Source organism: Haemaphysalis longicornis, unplaced genomic scaffold, assembly GCF_048455015.1.
Source record: "Haemaphysalis longicornis isolate Haplotype H1 unplaced genomic scaffold, Haemaphysalis longicornis Haplotype H1 scaffold_5, whole genome shotgun sequence".
In the NCBI taxonomy this organism is placed as follows: Eukaryota; Metazoa; Arthropoda; class Arachnida; order Ixodida; family Ixodidae; genus Haemaphysalis; species Haemaphysalis longicornis.
Genome location: NW_027526385.1, coordinates 1,728,103 through 1,747,925, shown reverse-complemented (window position 1 = coordinate 1,747,925; position 19,823 = coordinate 1,728,103). Strand labels below are relative to the sequence as shown.

The following is a 19,823-nucleotide window of genomic DNA, read 5'->3' as shown; positions in this document are numbered from 1 at the left end:
GCGGTAGTCCACGACGAGAAAGTCGCTGGATCGTCGTCTTTAGAAAGACTTCCTGTGAAGCTGAATGAACCGCCTAAAGAAAATGATATTGGAATATACGTAGGCTGCTCGACCCTTCCCGAAGACACAAAAGAACGTGTCTACACGAGCACGTGGACACCTTGTTATAAACATGATTTCGAGTTTTCCGTGTCAAAGGACGGGAAAAGACGAAAATTCCAGTTGAACTGGTTGCAACGTTTCCAGTGGCTCGCTTACTCAGACGTCCAAAAAGGCGCCTTCTGCAAGGTCTGCGTCCTATTTTCCAAGAAATCCGGAACAGGAAAAGGTTCCCATGAAACTGCACGGAGCCTCGTGACTTCACCCTTCACGAAGTGGAAAAATGCCCTTGAAGTATTCGAAAACCACGCAAAAACGGAGTACCACAGAGACGCAACGATCGCTGCACACTCATTTTTGGAAGTGGCTCACGGAAAAATGGACAACATTCGTCTGCAGCTGAACAAGCAAGCAAAGATCGAATCAGAAAAAAACAAGGCAATGCTGCATACAGTCATTGAAACGGTACTTTTTTTGTGGCCGACAAGAAATCGCGCTTAGGGGAGACAGAGATTCTGGCAGACTTGCCCTAGAAGAACCCGCAAAAAACGATGGGAACTTTAGAGCACCGCTACGCTACAGGGCGAGGGGGGGCGATGAGGTTCTTGCTGAGCACATAAAAACGACTGGTGGAAATGCCCTCTACACAAGCCCGACGATTCAAAATGAGCTGATTGCGATAATCGGCAAGCAAATTCAAGATGGAATCGTTCAAGCTGTGAACAAGTCTGGATTTTTCTCCGTTCTCGCCGATGGCACAACTGATGGGAGACAAACTGAACAGTTCTCCTTGTGCGTACGGTATGTGGAGCTTGAAACTATGCAGATCAAAGAAGATTTTCTCGCTTTCGTACCAGTTTCAGATCTCAGTGGATCAGATCTGGCGGAAACATTGAAAACAGAGGTTGTTCGTCTCGGCTTAGACCTTCATAGCATGAGAGGTCAAGGCTATGATGGAGCCGCCGTCATGAGTGGCTCATTTCGTGGAGTGCCGGCCCTGATTCGCGAAGTGTATCCTTTAGCAGTGTACACGCACTGCTCTTCGCATTCGCTAAACCTTTGTTTGAACGATGCATCTAAGGTAAGCGACATCCGAAACGCTGTCGCAACGATTGGGGAAGTTTGCACATATTTCAGAAGCTCCTCGAAAAGAACCGATGTTCTCAAGAAGCACCTCGAGTCTTCTTCGCGCACATTTTCACGCCTTCATAAGTACTGCGAGACTAGGTGGGTTGAGCGGCACGAAGCCGTGATTCTCTTCAGTGAAGCGCTGCCTGACATTGTCGAGTCGCTGGAAGTCCTTATGGAAAGTGAAACAGGGAGAAATGCGACTGCTTCCGCACTTCACACTCGTCTGTGCAGCTTCAACTTTCTCGTCTCCCTCGCAGTGAGCGAAAGGTTTTTGAGTCTTACGCTTCGTTTGTCCCAGTACCTGCAAGGCAATTTCGTCGACATGAGCGTCGCCCTCGAGCTCTGTTGAGGAACGGTTGGATGGGTTGGCTTTGATTTCGCTCTACAGGGAGTCCGTGGACGTGAGCAATGTAATTGCAACGTTTACGATGAAGGCACGGAGACTTGTGTTTTAGGCTCCCGATCTTAAGGCACCAGTGCGGAGGATCACCCCATAGCGTTCAAAGCCACACGTCGGCTGAAGCTCTCGAGCGTGCTTCGATAAAAGGAAATCTGTCGCCGCCCGCCCAGTACACTCCGGAGTGTAGAGGCGGTACGTCTTTGTCGACCCCAGACTTATTAACGACTCTCAGCAGCACTGTTGCACCTCATTAACTCGCGCTGATACATTACCCCACCGTGCCCATCATGCCCTGCAAGAGGCGCTACCGGGAATCTCCTGTGGAGTCGTCATGCTTTTGCAGCGCTCCGTGACGCATCACTTCAGTCCCCCGGCGGACATCGACCTCGCACTTTCCGAGAGTGGATCGATCCGCGATCGCATATCGGCCCATCGTACACACTTCGGCTCTGGCATGCATTTCTTCAGTGCCTTAAGGAAGAAGAAGGACCTGGCCGCTTCTTAGCAGAGCCGGGCTCAAGACCGCCCCACCTCAAAGAAGTGGACACCGGTCCCCGTTTTCCTCCACCTCAACCCACTTTATTTCTGCCGCAGTGGTTTTAACCTGTTATATTCAGCAGAAATAAAAACGTAAAAAAAATATTTCGGCTATTCGTCCTTTTATTTTTGGGCCTGAGTAACGTAGTTTTGTTTTTATCAGCGGAATTTGTTTAGACATATTGTCCGTATGAAAATATTGTACTATTTGGAAGATTACTTTCAAACTAAAGATATAAAAGAGCGGAATAGCCCTTAAAAACTCAAATAATATGCATACTGCGATTTTTACCAAAAATAATCACTGAAAATGGGTACTTTCTCCAAATAGTCAAGGCCTACAGCGAGTTGCCCCCCCCCCCCCCTAAAAAAAATTCCTGGCTACGGGCCTGGGACCACCTATAGGCAGGGTTACCTCAGGCTCGCACAATTGCTGGAGAAGCTAAACAATGTTTTCAAGATCCCCAACTGTGAGCTTGCACTTTTTGTTTCCGAAAAAAACAAAGACATCTAGATAGGCCTTTGAGAGCTGTCTGAAATCACAAAAGTGAGTATTTTGTGCCCAAACTGGCCAGCTAGACCTCACTAGTCAATCCACGCGTTGAATGCCTCGCATTGCACTTGTTTTTTGCGAAAAAAACAAAGACATCTAGACAGGCCTTTGAGAGCTGTCTGAAATCACAAAAGTGAGTATTTTGTGCCCAAACTGGCCAGCTAGACCTCAGTAGTCAATCCACACGTTGAATGCCTCGCATAAAAATCAATGAAAACCTACGCTCTTAATACTACAGAATCACTGCATTGGCTTATTGCATGGCATTGTGTGGGTGGGCTTCTAGTTTCCACCTATGAAGCCTGTTAGTTGTGTTACAGTGTCCATTCCTGCTGTCAAACTTCTTGTGAGACTTGCACTGCCCTGGATTGTACCACCTTGGATTCCTTGGAATTTATGTTGGCCATGAGAAATCCTAGTAAATCGTTACAAGCCCCTGAAGCTGGCTGGCAAGTGGGCATTTGTTTAGCGACCACTGTTTAGGGGCAGAGTAGGCAGGCTGTTACAGAGGCTACGACGAAAAAATGCAAGGTTTGTTCAATAAAAAGACTTCTTTGCCCGAAAAACAAATGACATCAATTTTATTGTAAACTTCAAACAAATAAGATAGTACAGAAAATGTGTACAGCAGTGGAAGTTCCATACACACTTTCCAGACATCACAGGATCTTGTTTGTGCAATTGACAGCCACCGACCTAACCCACCTATTTACCGGGCACCTGACCAGCTCTCGTCAACCTTAAGCGGTACACAGCCGTCCTTAAGTGATGCACAGCCGTCTTTCAGCCCGCGCGAATACCTCGAGTCTTTTCGCGCACAGCGCAAGGTACATACCTCCCCCCATCGTACACTCACAAGGCGGCAGTCTGTCCTCCTCCGACAGATTCAGACGAACACATTACCCACTGAACATCTCACACATCGCTTTCAAAATTTACCCGGCACCCCTACTTGCTCGTTCTGCGGAGGTTACCCAAACATATTCCACACAATATGGGCCTGTGATCGACATCCAAAGTTGACCCCCATCCCGAATCGAAGTCTAGCATCGTGGGAGGCAAGTCTGGCTGACCCCAGTGCTGCGACACAGGTCCTGCTGACGTCCAGAGCGGAGGAAGCCATGGCCACGGCTTCCCAAGACGGCGCCCTGGACTAAGGGTGCTCAGGAAAATAAAGTTTACTTCCTTCCCAACCCACCGCAAAAAAGCATAACTGGGCAATTGCAGTGGGGCCTCCATTCAGTTTGATCGTATCACTTGAGTGCTAATGTACAGTTAACACACAGATAACTGCATTTACAGTGCACGTCCATATAACGTCACTCGTGCCCATATTACATCAATGCAGTTTGAAATTTGGATGTTTTTCACCATTTCTTTTGGTTAAACTAGCACCATTACAGCCTTGACCTTTGCCTATCAATTACATTTGCAGTGTGCTCGCTGCTTATACCCATGGACACAAACAATCCACTGAGGCTTTCACGTTCCAGGCACATCTTAAGATTCTCTTTGACGTTGACAATTGAGCCTGCATAAAATCCATGGGTTTTCATATGCTGGAGTGCATGTATGTGTATTAGACACGATGGTCGGCCAAGTGTATACCCTTCCTGTTACCGTCTGTACAGCTTCTTCTCTGACCCTATCGGCTGGGTGTCCTGAATTGAGTGCCTTTGCATGAGGGGACTCGGTAAAATCTGGCCAACATAGCATATACCGCCGGATATACAGAGAGACGTGGAGCTTATGACAATGCAGCAGCTATGGCATGAAGTGTCTAGCTAGTGTACCTTTCGGAGGACCCAGGTCCTAATTTGTCGTAGCATCATGTGTGTGCCAATGTGAGGAGCTGAATGCATGACGGAAAGTACCCAGCCACAACCTGGGCCACGGGATACGAGACTGCCAATGTTCTCACTCTTTCGACATCAGCCACTCTCCAGTAAGCTCTGCCACGATACGCACCGCATCCCCCACCTCGGCGGAGGAGGCAGCAATAGCCCTTGCTCTCACCCAGAGCCCCACCCCTCTTCATGTAATCTCTGACTCCCAGCAGGCAATTCGAAACTACATTAAGGGACGCATCTCCCCCACCCCCTGCTCTCAAAATACTACTCACCAATCCCCCCTCCGACCCCGTGGCGCTGGTATGGACTCCGGCCCACACTGGCATAGGCGCTAATGAGGCAGTACATGACCATGCTCGAGCTTTGACTCTCCGGTCTCCCGCTTCTTTTACGGCTACCCACGGGGCCCCTAGGCCAGTGGCTTCTGAATCACTTTTAACTTACAGGGACATTACCCTGCACCACCGCCTCCTCCGCCGAACTCTGCCACCACCCCACCCCTCCCTCACCCCCGCTGCAGCTCACATGTGGCGCATTCTGCAAACACACACCTTCCCCCATCGCAACCAACTGGTCCACACACACCCCCACATTTTCACATCCCCTAATTGCTCAGCATGTGGGGCTCTGGACACCCAATACCACTCCCTTTGTGAGTGCCCAGCCTCCCCATATCCCACTCTCCCCTCCCCCACCCTCTGGGAACAGGCCCTGGGGAGCCCAGACATCTCCGATCAACTATTGATGACGTCGCGGGTACTGGACGTCGCGGAGGCCTTATGGTCCTCCGCCATCCGCCCTTCCTAATCCCAGAGACTAATAAAGTTTGTTCTCTCTCTCTCACATCCTTTGTATCGCAGATGTATTTCTGCCACAGTTTACTGCAGTGAAATGGCTCACCACTACAGCTGCAATAATTTCTCCTGAAAAATCTTTTCAAGCGCTGAATACCAAGCATTTATGAGACAAGAAGCGCATGCTCACCAGACTTTTCCGCGCACAAAACGTATTTCGGGTAAACAATTCTAAGCCACAACTCAGTCCACTCGAAAATATATACAAAAAGCGCGACAAACTGCTGATTTTCGGGTCTTCTTTGCTAATCTCCTTAAAGGGAAACTACTGTGCTGGGTTGTACGCGGTACATGTGTGGGGACACCAATGATTACCTTTTCCAGCTATCCGTGGTTTGCACTTGTAATGCGCACATGCGACCAGTAAAAGATCAGTGGCCGCGTCTAGCCTACGTCCTGAGAGAGAGAGAAAAGACTTTATTGATCACATCCGGCATGCAAGAGACTCGGTCCGGCCACGCAGGGCTCGGCCTCGTCCCCCTGTCTATCAGTCTAGGCTATTCAGTCCTAAGACTTCGGGCTTAGACCCCGAGGCTTTGTGCCCGGGCGTCGCTCGGACTACTCGAGGTCCCCGGTCCTACGTCCTGAGCACTGTACGTTCCGCGCTGCTGTCATTTTGAAAACACACCGCGATTTCAGGCCACTCATTTAAGCATTCTGAACTTGCCGTGGTGCAAACTGTTGATAGCACATGCCACAGCAGGCTCACATAATCACGTTTGGACGGTGTCTTTTCTTGCGTGGGGCGTGGGTTGTTCGAACGGGGCCACTCGGCTGCGCGATGTCGTCTAACGCAGGTACCATCGGCCTACAGCAGGCGGTCACAGGTCAGCATTACTCGAGAGCGGATATCGCTACCGCGTGGAAAGGCTGGCTTGGTACCCGCATACGGCAACGTTCTCGCACTTTCTGATAGTGCAGGGCAACTCTGTCAACTCTGCTTCATCTACGTTGTCGGCCCAAGAAATTCAGGGCTTTCCGATACGCCATACCGCCAGCAGTGGAAGCACCAGCGGCTTCCGCAAGAACGAACAAAAAATTCTTTTATAAAACTTCTAGAAAATGAGTGGCTTTCTAATTTTTTATTAAAATGTAAAAAAGTGTGCTTTTTGTATTCTACTACGCGATATATTAACAATTGCTGTTAATATGACGTCACTATGACGTATTTATGACGTCACGCGGGGCAGGAGCCGTTTCGAGGGGGCTCAATCTCGTGCCCGCGCGGGGTTCCAGACGCTGCCAATATTTTTTATAAGGCTAGGGTCTTGTTAAGTGCAGTTCAACAATCGACAATAACTGCTCATAAATGACTTCAACTAATGGCATGTTTAATACAAACGTTTCCAGCAGCGCACCGATGCGGCGGCTAGCGCATGACTATACTAGTACACTATAGCGCGACTTCGCCGGTCTGATGCCCCTGTGACACGGCAGATTCAATCGCGATCGCGCTCGATCCCGCTCGAACTCAATCCTGGTTTCTCAAGCGCGATCGACGCTTCCAAGCGCGATCGAACGAAAGCGGCGATATTCTCGTCCCCACTCAGTAATGGCACAGAAGGTGACAACTTCAACTAACGCCACAAATAGTGTCAAATAACTTGACCCAAATGAGCGTGCGGTAACATTTGATGATGATGGTTGGGTTTTTATGGCGCAAGGCCGACTAAGGGCAAAGAGCGCCAGAAGAAAGTTTATTTAATGAAGTGAAGTGGTTACCACAAAAAGGTAGGTAAACGTGTCAACCGAACATAGTAAAATCAGTGAAAGATAATGGTGATGGCTGGTGTATAGGGCCAGATTTTATTATGCGTGATAGGAAATGAGGTTTAAAAACTTAACGTCTGACAAATACTCAAACACACGTTTCACAGAAACAATGGCTTCGTCACCTAGAAACAGCGATGGATGTAGTGGGATATGTTGTCTGTAGAGTTCTCTGAAGTGTTTGTGTCGTGTTGTGTGAAGTGCCTTGCATGTGATTAGTATGTGCACCAGATAGGGCCTCTCCGCACCTGCTGCACAGAGGTCTTGGAGATCCAGTGAGAAGGTGCGAGTGCGTTGCATGAGTGTGCCCTATCCGTAATCTGGCCAAGGCGACTTCATAGTATCTATTGCGTGTGTCGGTGGTGTGTGGTCCCAAGTGAGGTTTTATTAAGTGTAACTTGTTGTCTGTTTGTTTACTCCAGTGTGTTTGCCATGTTTTGCGAAGTTGTTGTCTGATGTGTGGTTTCACGTCTGTGTAGGGTAATGAGGTTATGTCTACTGTATTCGAGAGTGTAGCCGCAGCAGCCATTCGGTCCGCTGCTTCGTTCCCGGCTATACCACAGTGGCCAGGGACCCAGCAAAGGACTAGTTCAAATTTGTGGACATACACAGACATAATACCCTTGACTATTAAATTTATAACGTGATTTTTTGAAGACTTTGTTGACGACAACGCCCGCACAACACTGAGAGAATCTGTATATATAATGGATTGTGGGATGTGGCTTTGAAGGATATGATTAACAACCAGAAGTACACCATAAGCCTCTGCCGTAAAGATACTTGTATTACTGTTAAGAGTTCTAGTGACAGTAAGGCCGGGCCCATGCGCCACGCAGGACACCGAGGTGGAAGTTTTAGAGGCGTCCGTATAAAATTCAGAACACTGGTACTTCTGCTGCAAATACAAAAAGTGCTGCAGAATTGCACATGTGGGAGCTCGGTTTTTATCTACATGTGTGAATGATGTGTCAGATGACACAGGGCGGAGATGCCATGGTGCTATGAAATCTGTTACAGAACTTTGGATGGTATCTAAAAAGGAGACAGAAAGCTCTGACGCTTCGTCTCTAACTCTGTAAGAGAAGGGCGCAGATAACGATGGTTGATTTAAAAGGAGTTTAGTCATGAAGGTATCATGAAAAACTGATTTAAAAGGATGGTGTGGAATGGATGCAATTTTAAAGGCATAAAGGAGGCCTGTGTATGCTCCCTGACGTTGTAGGTTCCATTTGTTGCACTCTACATACAGGCTTTCGACCGGACTAGTTCGGAAGGCGCCACACGCCAAGCGGAGCCCTAGATGAAGCACAGGGTCCAGCATTCTGAGGGATGTTTTAGTGGCTGACCCATAGACAACGCTACCATAGTCCAGTCGTGAACCTATTAGGCTGGTAAAAACACGTAAAAGAAGTTGTTTGTCAGCACCAACAGAGATGTGCGACAGAACCTTCAGGATATTCATTGTTTTTAAGCATTTATGTTTTAGTTGTTTTATGTGTGGGATGAATGTGAGCTTTTCGTCAAAGATTATACCTAAAAACTTCTGTTCCTTTTTGAGAGGAATAGAGGCACCGTGGAGTCGAATGTCTGGATCCGGCCGAATTCCACGCCTCTTAGAAAACAGAACACGAGTGCACTTTCCTGGATTAAATTTAAAACCGTTGCTATCTGCCCAGCCCGCAAGCTTGTTCACACCAAGCTGGACTTGCCGCTCGCAGATAGACAAGTTACACGATTTGAAAGAGAGTTGAACGTCGTCTACATAAATTGAACATGAAATCGATGGTGGTAGCGCCTTCCGAAGAGAATTCATTTTCACAATAAAAAGGGTGCAACTTAAAACACCACCTTGCGGCACTCCGTTTTCCTGCACATGAACCCTAGAGAGTGCAGTTCCAACTTGCACACGAAAGGTTCTTTGAGACAAGTAGCTGGCAAGTGTGTTCATCATGCTACCTGTTATGCCGAAGGACTTGAGGTCGCTTAGGATGCCATACCGCCACGCGGTATCGTACGCTTTTTCCAGATCAAAGAATACCGTCATACAATATTGTTTGTGGAGGAAAACATCCTTTATATAGGACTCGAGCGCGACGAGTTGGTCGTTGGTGGACCGCCCCGCCCTAAAGCCTGCCTGGCAGCTCTCGAGAAGACCATTGTACTCAAGAAAGTGCACGAGTCTCCTGTTTATCATCTTCTCGAGGAGCTTGCACAGAATTGTGAGGGCGATGGGCCGATAGCTAGCGGGAGAGGAAGGGTCATTTCTTTCCTTCAGGAAAGCCACCACTATGGCCTCCCTCCAAGAGCCAGGAATGTGCCTCGAAAGCCATATGTTGTTGTATAGATGTAGGAGTGTTTCAAGAGTGCCTGGGTGTAGGTGTTGTATCATGGTGTATGTGATTTTGTCTGCACGTGGAGTTGAAGGCTTACTTGTGCTCAGAGCAACCTTCAGCTCATGAATTGAAAACGGAAAATTGTAAGAAGTGTGCGACTTGTTATCACGCAGGGTCTTCTTTTCTACAGATGTTTTGTGTTTCATGAAAGTGTTGGTGTAGTGTGCTGAACTGGACACGTGTTCGTTCGAAGTGTTGTGCAAGTGTGTTAGCCTGATCTTCCAGTGTGTCCGCTGTTGTACTAACCAGGGGCAGGCTGTGTGTCTGTTGTCCTTTTAGTTTTCGTATTCGTGTCCACACTTTGTGTGTGTCTGTGTAAGAGTTTATGGATGTCAAGAAGGTGTGCCAACTCTCTCGTTTTGCCTCACGGAAAGCCACTACTATGGCCTCCCTCCAAGAGCGTGGAATGTGCCCCGAAAGCCATATTTTATTGTATAGGTGTAAGAGTGTTTCAAGAGTGTCTGGGTGTAGGTGCTGTATCATGGTGTAAGTAATCTTATCTGCGCCTGGAGCTGAAGGTTTGCACGTGCTCAGGGCAGCCCTCAACTCATACCGAGTGAATTCAGAGTTGGAAGAAGTTTTTGATTTGTCTTTGTCGTGTAAGGCTTTTTTTTCTGCAGATGTTTTGTGTTTCATGAAAGTGTTTGTGCAGTGTGCTGAACTAGACACGTGTTCGAAGTGTTGTGCAAGTGTGTTAGCCTGGTCTTCCAGTGTGTCCCCTGTAGTGCTAACCAGGGGCAGGCTGTGTGTCTGTTGTCCTTTGAGCTTGCGTATACGTGTCCAGACTTTGTGTGTGTCTGTGTATGAATTAATGGATGTCAAGAAGGTGTGCCATGTGCCAACTCTCTCGTTTTGCCTCACGGCGCACACGTTTTCCAAACGCCTTGGCCCGTTTGAACAAAATAAGGTTACCCGACTTGGGGTACCGACGGAGGATACCCCACGCCTTGTTCTGGGCCTGTCGCGCCCGCCTACAGTCTTCATTCCACCACGGCCTCCTCTGGTTGCGCGGGGTACCAGAGGCGTGGGGAATGGACTTTTCGGCGGCGTCGAGGGTGTGCGCCGTGAGCAGTTGGGTAGCTTCTTCAACGTGTAGGTGTCCTATGGATGTGTGGTGTAGTTTGGATGTCTCTGTAAATGTATTCCAGTTAGCTCTTGCTTCGTTGAACCTGTTGTGGGAAGATGGACTGCATGGGCCTGTACCTATATACGTTAATGAAGTGGGGAAATGGTCACTACCATATGTGTCCGTGCCCACACCCCACTCAAGACATGGAAAGAGAATTGCCGAACCAATAGCCAAGTCAAGATTTGAGTATGTATTGTGTCCTATGTTATGGTATGTAGGCTGTTTCTTGTTGAAAAGGCATGCTCCAGAGGATGTTAAAAACTTCTCTATCAAGCGACCTCGGGAATCCGTGCGAGAAGAGCGCCAAAGAAAATTGTGTGCATTGAAGTCGCCTGTTAGGATGTATGGTTCAGGAAGCTGGTCGACCAGCGCCTCAAAGTCAGAGCTCAGAAGTGCAAGATCAGGAGAGATGTAGATGGAGCATACCGTTATCAACCTATTAAATAATATTGTGCGGACGGCTACAGCCTCAAGGACGGTGTTCAAGGTGACAGGGTGGCATGCTAAGGATTTGCGGGCAATTATGGCCACACCGCCAGAAGAGTGTGTGCAGCCATCCCTGTCTTTCCTGTATACCAGGTAACTATTCAAGAAATTTGTGTTTGGAATTCAGATGTGTTTCCTGGACACACATTAAACTTGGCTGGTTGGCATGCAGAATCTCATGCACGTCATCAAGATTATTCCGAAGGCCTCTGAAGTTCCATTGAACAATGTTTTCTCTTCCCATTATTATGTGTTCAGAGCTACTGGAGTGTGACTGTTTATGTAGGGTCTTTCGGGGCTTGCACTCTTGGGAGGGGCTTTTTTGCCTTCTCTACTGACCTGGACGTCGCAGCCTGTTCCTTCCGTTGCGATGAAAGCCGGAAGGGCTCGACGTAAATGTCGTCATCTGAAGGCAAGGGGGTGCCCAGCGGACTGGGCCCCCTTGACGTGGTACCCTTTCGGGTGTTCTTTGCCTGCGCTGCCAGTGCCGAAGGCGTGGGGAGCACCACAGATGGCACAGGCAGTGAGGCGGGGGAGGGGGTCGGTGCGACTGCCTCCACCTCCTTCGTGCCCTTGCGTGTGCTTTGGGCTGGTGGAGAGGAAGCAGTGGATGCAGCGGCATCCCCAACAGACGTTGTTGCCACCACAACCGCTGCTGGGTGAGCGAGCGGTGTAGAGGCTGGTTGGGCTGCCCGGGGCAACCCAGGGGGGCGGGGGCGGGACCAAGTCCGACTCGCGGTACTGGGTCCCCGCCGAAACAAGACGCCTCTCCGCCCCCCGGGGAGCTGCGTCGGCGTACCTCCCCAGAGGGAAAGAGGCAAACCTCTTCCTCGCCTCTGGGAAGGTGATGTTTTCGTTGACTTTCAAGGCAATTATCTGTTTTTCCTGTTTGAACTTTTCACAGCTCCTAGAATAGGCAGCGTGTGGGCCCTGACAGTTCGCACAGGTGAAGTTCTCGGATTTACAATTGTCTGTTAGATGATCATGTGCTGCACATTTTGCGCACGTCAATTTACCACTACAAGAGGTTGTGCCGTGCCCAAACCGCTGACACTTGAAACAGCGGCGTGGGTTCGGCACGTAGGGTCGAATTGAACATCTCAAGAAACCTGCGTTGACCGACTCAGGAAGGTTAGAGCGGTCAAGTGTCAAGATTTGTGCTTGGTTGGAATTATTTCATCATTTCGACGTATGGTGATTCGCCTCACTGCTGCCACGCCCTGATCTCGGAGGCCCTCGAGCAGATCTGCTTCAGTCTCATTCATTAGATCCCGATCAGAGATTACGCCCTGGCAGCTATTGAGGCTGCGATGGGGCGTGATCTTGATGTCAACATCTACCATGCGCGTTTGCTTGAGGAAGTTAGAGGATTGTTGTTTGTTTTCTACTTCTATCAAAACTTCTCCCGTTGTGAGTTTCTTAGCCTTGTACGACTTTTGGATAAGGCTTTCAAGAAACTTGGAGATTAGAAACACAGACTGGGAAGTGATGGGCTTTGTCTTGTCAACAGATTCCATGATCAAAAACCGCGAGAAATTATCAGGCTTTGGGAGAGAGATCGATTGCAAAGGAGGAAAAGAAACTTCGCTGCGGCCCCTTTTCGGGGGCCGATCACGTTTGGGGGGGGGGGTTGGAAAATGCCATATGATACATTGGAAAGCAGGGAGACGGGGGTACTTTCTCCTTTGACCTTACCCTGGCAGTCAAAGAGGTCCCGGAGCTCCCTGCCTGGTAGACAGGCAGGGAGCCCATCGGCCGGAGCTTGACCAAGGCTCCGACGGCCACCGTTAGAGGTTTCTACCCTTCACCTTAAAAACACATCACCACGGTAGGTCACAGCTTATGTTGGGGGGCTCGGGGTCCGCGGTATCGCCAGTACCGTCACCAAGATTACTCAAGGTACCCCGTGCGGGGGTGCGGTAACATTTACATAGTTACGTATACCTATGGCCGCGCGTAGTTACCAGACGCCGGCCGCAAGTACATTGTTAGCGCCATCTGGCGTACACGAATGCAACCGGTGCAACTTATCGATCGCGATTGAAAGGCGCCGTGTAGCAGCGGCAGTGCGTCGAGCGCGTTCGAAAACTCGATCGCGATTCACTTCAATCGCGATGGAAAGTGCCCGTGTCTGCGCGTTGCCGCCGAACGACGCCGACGCTCGCGCAACGCGTGATTTCGCGTCCATATAGTTAGGACTTTAACCTTTTCGTACCTATACGTTCCGGAAAGCACTCTCATTAAAGAAAAGACAAAATTTGTTTTGTTTCCTTGTGGTCGCGCTGCTTCGCGGCGGTCGATGGTTTCGCTCCGTGCGCGAGCATGACGTACGCGCTGGGAAGCTGAAGCCTTTGCATACCTGTTTTCGCTTCTCACTCTCCGCACTCTCTTGCGAGCCTGCATACGCTCGTCTTCCATCCTGTTCCTGTTAGATGTGCAGAAGTATGGATGACCGAGCGGTAGGAAGTGACTACCACGAACAGTAGGCCATCAGGCCCGCGAGAGACATGAGAACATGCCGAGCCGTTTGCCTAGAACGAACTGTCTTTATTTTCCCAAAACGGCCACTCGCCGCTGTGCCAGGCTTGCACGGCTGAACATAAAACTACCAGCGCCGCGTGGGGGCGCTGCACACGTGCTAACATTGTAACACTCCTCCCCTTTTAAGACGAGACTATGGGGAGTACCTATTCACTGGTTTCCTAGTCCTCGTGCTACGTCGCAACTTCGGTGTGCTAGGCGTAGGCACGACAGAGTCACTGTTCACGTGCACACCACTGTTGAGCGCAGTCCCGTCACTGCCCGTGGCACAGCTACTCCCAGAGAAGCTATTTCCAGGTGGCTGTTCCTGATGAGGCACTTCCGGAACAGCTGGTGCATGGAGAGGCGGCGGCTCCAGCTGTGGTGGAGCTGCAGCGATAGCAGTTTCAGGAGAAGTCAGATGTGCGTCTGTCTACACAAGGCGTAAGTGGTCGCTGTGTCGGTTTCCCAAGGTGCGGTGCCATCTTCAAAACGGACACTGGCTGATGACGGAGTGACGTCCACAACACTGGCAGGCACCCAAGGTGTACCCCTGGGGAAGTTTCGCGCATACACGTCATCACCTGGCTGCAGTGATGGGGCCTGCCGGGACCCTCTGTCGGCATACAACTTCTGCTTGAGTTGTTTTAGAAGTAAAGATGCCTGCAGGCTTGGCCTCAGGACATCCAACGGATTCTTGAAAATTCTTCCCGTCAAAAGCTCCCACGGTGGCCGACCTGTAACTTCATGTGGTGTGGTCCTGTAGTGGAACAGGAACCTGGAGATCTGCGCTTGGAAGTTCCCAGAGCCAGACTTCTTGAGTTTATTCTTTACAGTTTGTACAACTCGTTCAGCTGCACCGTTTCAGGAAGGGTGATACGGCGGTACGAGCATGCGGCGTATTCCATTTCGAGTTAAGAACTCAAGGTACTGGGCACTGGTGAAGGCAGGACCGTTGTCTGAAACTATGACATCAGGCAGGCCATGCTGAGCGAATGCAACTCTCAAGGCAGAAATGGTAGCTTCTGCAGATGTGGAAGACACAGGAAAGACTTCTATCCACTTTGAGAACGCATCCACAATAGCCAAGAACGTGTGACCGAGGAATGGTCCTCCAAAGTCAATGTGAAGCCTTGACCAGGGTCGCTGTGGAAAAGGCCATGGCGTCTGCTGAACCGGCTGTGGAGCTCGATGTTGAGTCTGGCACGCGGCGCAGCTCTTCACACTGTTGGCAATGTCATTGTCAATGCCTGGCCACCAAACATGGCTCCTGGCAATCATCTTGCTCTTCTCGATACCCGGGTGGCTGGCATGAAGAACGCCAAGAACTTGGGCCTGCAATGATCTTGGAATCACAACTCTTGATCCCCAGAGTAGGCAACCCTCGTGGAGATTGAGTTTTGAGCTTCTGGTATTGAAAGGGTTCTACTCTGGTCCCACTGGGAGGCTTTCTCCTTTCAGAACAGCAAGAACAACATGACCCAGAACTGGATCATTTCTTGTGGCTTGGGCCACAACACCAGGTGAAAGTAGTCGCAGATATGCCTCTTCCAACAAGAAGATGTCAGCAGGTCGTGGTAATGCAATGGTGTCAGTTGGCAGAGGCAGTCTACTAAGAGCATCAGCGTGGCCGAGCTCTTTGCCAGGCTTGTATACAAGTTCGTACTTGTACGCAGAAAGCTTCAGAGCCCACCTGACCACTCGAGGCGAAGCTTGCACGGGAACGGGCTTGTTGGCGCCCAGCAGTCCAAGAAGTGGCTTGTGGTCAGTGTGTGCTTCGAATGAGATGCCCCACAAGTACTGGTGGAACCGATCCACACCAAACACTAAAGCCAGTGCCTCCTTGTCGAGTTGACTGTAGTTTTGTTCTGCTTTTGACAAGCTCCTTGAGGCAAAAGAAATGGGATGTTCCCGGCCATCAGCATCTTTGTGCGCCAGAACTGCACCTATACCATAAGGCGATGCGTCGCAGCTGAGGCAAACAGGCCTGGCAGGGTTGAAATGCACAATAACTGGAGCTGATGTCACCAAGTGCTTGCAGGCAGTGAATGCATCTTGTTGTACTTGTCCCCACTCCCACTTCTTCCCTTCACAAAAAAGCAAGTGCAGTGGACGAAGGAATGACGAAAGATTGGGTAAGAAGCGCCTGTAGAAGTTGACAAGTCCCAAGAAACTCTGAAGTTCCTTGACATCTTGAGGCACAGGAGCATGCAGAATGGCTGCTACCTTGTCAACGTTCGGGGAAAGGCCTTCCTTGCTGATGATGTGCCCGAGATACTCAACTTGTGGCACGAAGAAGTGGCATTTTTCAAGTTTCAGCTTGAGGCCAGATTCCTGAAGCTTGCTAAGCACAGCACGGAGGTTGCGAAGGTGCTCAGCATCGTTTGCGCCAGTTACAAGAATGTCGTCGAAATAGACTGCTACGTGTGGCAGTCCCCTGTGCAAATTCTCCATCTCACGCTGAAATATGGCAGGAGCAGATGAGACGCCAAAAGGCAACCAGGTGTACTGAAACAACCCCATATGCGTCGAAATGGTGACGTACTCTCTAGAGGCCTCGTCAAGGACAACTTGCTGGTACGCATCTCGCAAATCCAATTTTGTGAATTTCTCACCTCCAGCAAGCACAGTCCACAGGTCCTCAATCCTTGGAATGGGGTACTGCTCCACTGTTGCCACTGGGTTTATGGTGACACCAAAGTCTCACCCGCCGCGGTGGCTCAGTGGCTAAGGCGTTGCGCTGCTGAGCACGAGGTCGCGGGTTCGATTCCCGGCCGCGGCGGCCGCTTTTCTGATGGAGGCGAAAAGCAAAAACGCCCGTTTGTACGAGATTTCGGCGCACGTTAAAGATCCCCAGGTGGTCAAAATTAATCCGGAGCCCTCCACTACGGCGCGCCTCATCGCCTGCGTTGCGTCGGTGCGTTAAACCCTACAATCAATCAATCAATCAAGACACCAAAATCTCCACAGATTATAATGCGTCCATCCCTTTTGGTCACAGGAACAATAGGTGCAGCCCACTTTGCTACATTGACTGGAACAAGAATGGAATCTCTTCTTAATCTTTGGATTTCTTGAGTGACTCCATCTGTCAAGGCATACGGCAGTGGGCGTGGCTTGAAGAACCGAGGCGGAGCATCTGAAGGAACATGTAGAGAAGCTTTAGCACCCTTGAACGTACCCAGGCCTTCTTCAAACACTTCGGTATAGTCTTGGACTAGGTGTCTGATGTCGGAAAGTGCGTGTACGCTCACTTCAACGTCGGACACGCCGATGCCCAGCTCACGCATCCAGTTGCGTCCTAGAAGAGTGGGCGATCCGTCCCCGGTCAGAAAAATAGGTAGGTTGGCCTCCTTGCCATGAAACTTCACGCTGACGTAAGCTTTGCCTTGAACCTTTTTCAGTTCTCCGGAATAGCTTCGCAGAAGCACTTGTGACGGCTGCACAGGAACCGAAGGCAAAAGCTGTAGAAGACGCACTTGGCCATGACGGAGACACTTGCCCCCGTGTCCACTTCCATGCGGAGCGGCTTGCCGCAAACGTCAACAGTGACGGTGAAAGGCGGAGGCGGCGTGGCGTAGTCAACTTGCCACATGTCGAAAACTTCGGAAGATGGAGTTCTGGTGGCGTCCTCATCGCGGACAGTATTCACACGACGACGGTTGCTCGACGACGGTGAACTTCGGGCCGAGAACTAACGTGCTTTGGAAGGGCTGTTGCTTTGGGCTTGGCTGTCCTTTCGCCTCGTATTGCACACCTTCGCAAAGTGACCTCGTTTGTGGCAGTAATTGCAGATAGTCTTCACATGCTTGCATTTCGATGCAAGGTGTCCGTCCCCGCAGCGGTAGCAGGTGACGCCCCCCGAGCCTGAGGAGACACGGCGAGTCGAGAAAGCGCTGCTCGTGTTAGCTTGGGCTATCTCGCCTGCGTCCTTTTTTGCTGTTTCCATTGCCAGGGCGGTCTGCACGGCATCGTCGAAGGTGGGGTCCGGTTTTTCCAGCAGTCTTGTTTGGACGTCCGCGCTGTTGATGCCACACACGATGCGGTCGCGGAGCATGTTTTCGAGTTCAGCACCAAAGTTTCAGTGCCCGAAAAGGCTCTTTAGTGTTGCGATGAAGTTGCTGACGGATCCCCCTTCTGCGCGAACGCGCGAGTTGAAACGAAAACGCTGCACAACAGCAGATGGCTTCGGACAGTAATGACTTCCAAGAACTAAAAGAATCTCCTACAGCGTCTTGTCACTGGGCTTGGCGGGCTTGACCAAATTTCGGAGCAAAGCATACGTCTTCTGCCCGCAGCAGCTGATGAATACGCTTTTCCGGGGCGACATCATTGGCCAAGAAAAATGCTTGGAGCCGGTCCACGTGGGCCAGTCGTCTCCTCCCCCCTCGAACGGCTCGAGGTTGCCGAAACTTGGCATTGTGAACGGATGGCAGAGCGGCGCGGGAACGCACGTTAAACTTTCGTTCATCCTCGTCGCCAGTTGTTAGATGTGTAGAAGTATGGATGGCCGAGCGGTAGAAAGTGACTACCACGAACAGTAGGCCATCAGGCCCGCGAGAGACATGCGAACATGCCGAGCCGTTTGCCTAGAACTAACTGTCTTGATTTTCCCAAAACGGCCACTCGCCGCTGTGCCAGGCTTGCACGGCTGAACATAAAACTACCAGCGCCGCGTGGGGGCGCTGCACATGTGCTAACATTGTAACAGTTCCTAGTTAAGCTAGCGCTGGGCGCGGTGCTCTCCCGCGCAGGCGGACGCTTTTTCACGTACATGTGGTCATTGTTTATGTTCCTGAAAGCGACCATTCTCGATCATTACACTGAAGACGAAAATGTTTTTTGATCTTGGGTGGACTTTTGGATTGTTTACCGAAGCGCAGAACGTTTGCTCCCTATCGGTATAAAGCACACGCGTACGTCGGTCGCTCATCTGCTGTTAAAATCAGCGAGCGTGTTGATCCGTTTTTATAATTGTGTGATTAACGTCAAATCTGAACAAAATAAGATAGGATGATGAACGAAGACACACCTAGCACAACTTAAACCTGCTACTTGATTTAACCTTGATGTTATGTACCGACTTCAACTTCATGAATTCAAAGTGTGAGCAAAGCAAATTTCGGGGCTGCCTTGATACTGTGAGGTTACCGTCGAACGTCACTTGTAGGTTAAACGGCAAAGCACTCTGGCCCCCTTTGTTTGCCTTGAAAAAAAAAGAGCCGGTAAAACCCTCATTGCAAAAAAAGCGAGGTTTTACCAAGATTCGAACCATGGACTTTCAAAACAAAACGCCAGCACACAAGCGTGAAACCGCTCGACCACGCCAGGAGGCGACTATGGTCCCAATAAGTTGGTACGCTAACAGAGGCTGCCAACGAATATTGTCGAGTGATTTGCTTTGGTCCTGTTTGAGAAATTTCAGCCGTGGCTGAGGACTTTGGCCGTGGTAACGCTTGTTTCTTACGCACCCATCTTGTATCCGAGGGCAGTTATGCTATTACTACAAGCGATATAACCACAGCCCTCTTAATTGAGTCAAGAAAAGCTATCGCAAAACCTCGTTCCTCCCTATGCAAGCCACGGTAGCAACAAATGGAATGGCATGCGCCGCTAGCATTCTGACGTTGATAAGGCTTGGTCGTCCCACACCAATCTTGCAGCCAAGCCCGATCATGCTAATACTACAAGCTGCGTAGCCAGAGCTCCCTTATTTAACTTAAAAAACGCTATCGCAAATACCCGATCTCCACGATGAAAACCAAACAAGCCGCAAATGAACGAGCGCTTTCGAACAGAAATAGCTTGCAATTTGTCTCGAGGAAGACGATAACCGCAAGTTAAAAAGGGCCCATCTCCCCGCGAGGGGGACTCGAGTAAATGCGTCGCATAGGGGGTGGGTGTATTGCGTTAACGATTAGTGTTTGGGGAGTTGGTGGTAGTGAATGCGTTGTATCAGCAGCTTCTTGACGTAGTTTGAATGAGTCAAGGATATAAGGCGCGTTCGTAGCCTTTCATTCTGTGTCGGTTTTGTGGCGCAGTGGGAAGAGCACCATGTACCTCGCGTTCCGCCCACAGGTAGTGAATGCGTTGTATCA

The 19,823-nt window shown here is 50.1% G+C and overlaps 1 protein-coding gene across 1 annotated transcript in view; it reads right to left on the bottom strand.

The window, feature by feature from the left end:
• Positions 1-17,320, bottom strand: part of LOC144137746 (uncharacterized) — a 45,974-nt gene extending 28,654 nt beyond the window's left edge. Inside the window, 4 exon segments of the mRNA XM_077669684.1 lie at positions 13,973-14,115; positions 15,952-16,185; positions 16,980-17,165; positions 17,228-17,320. Of these exon segments, the coding sequence (XP_077525810.1) occupies positions 13,973-14,115; positions 15,952-16,185; positions 16,980-17,165; positions 17,228-17,320 (656 nt within the window).
• Positions 17,321-19,823: the final 2,503 nt, after the last annotated feature.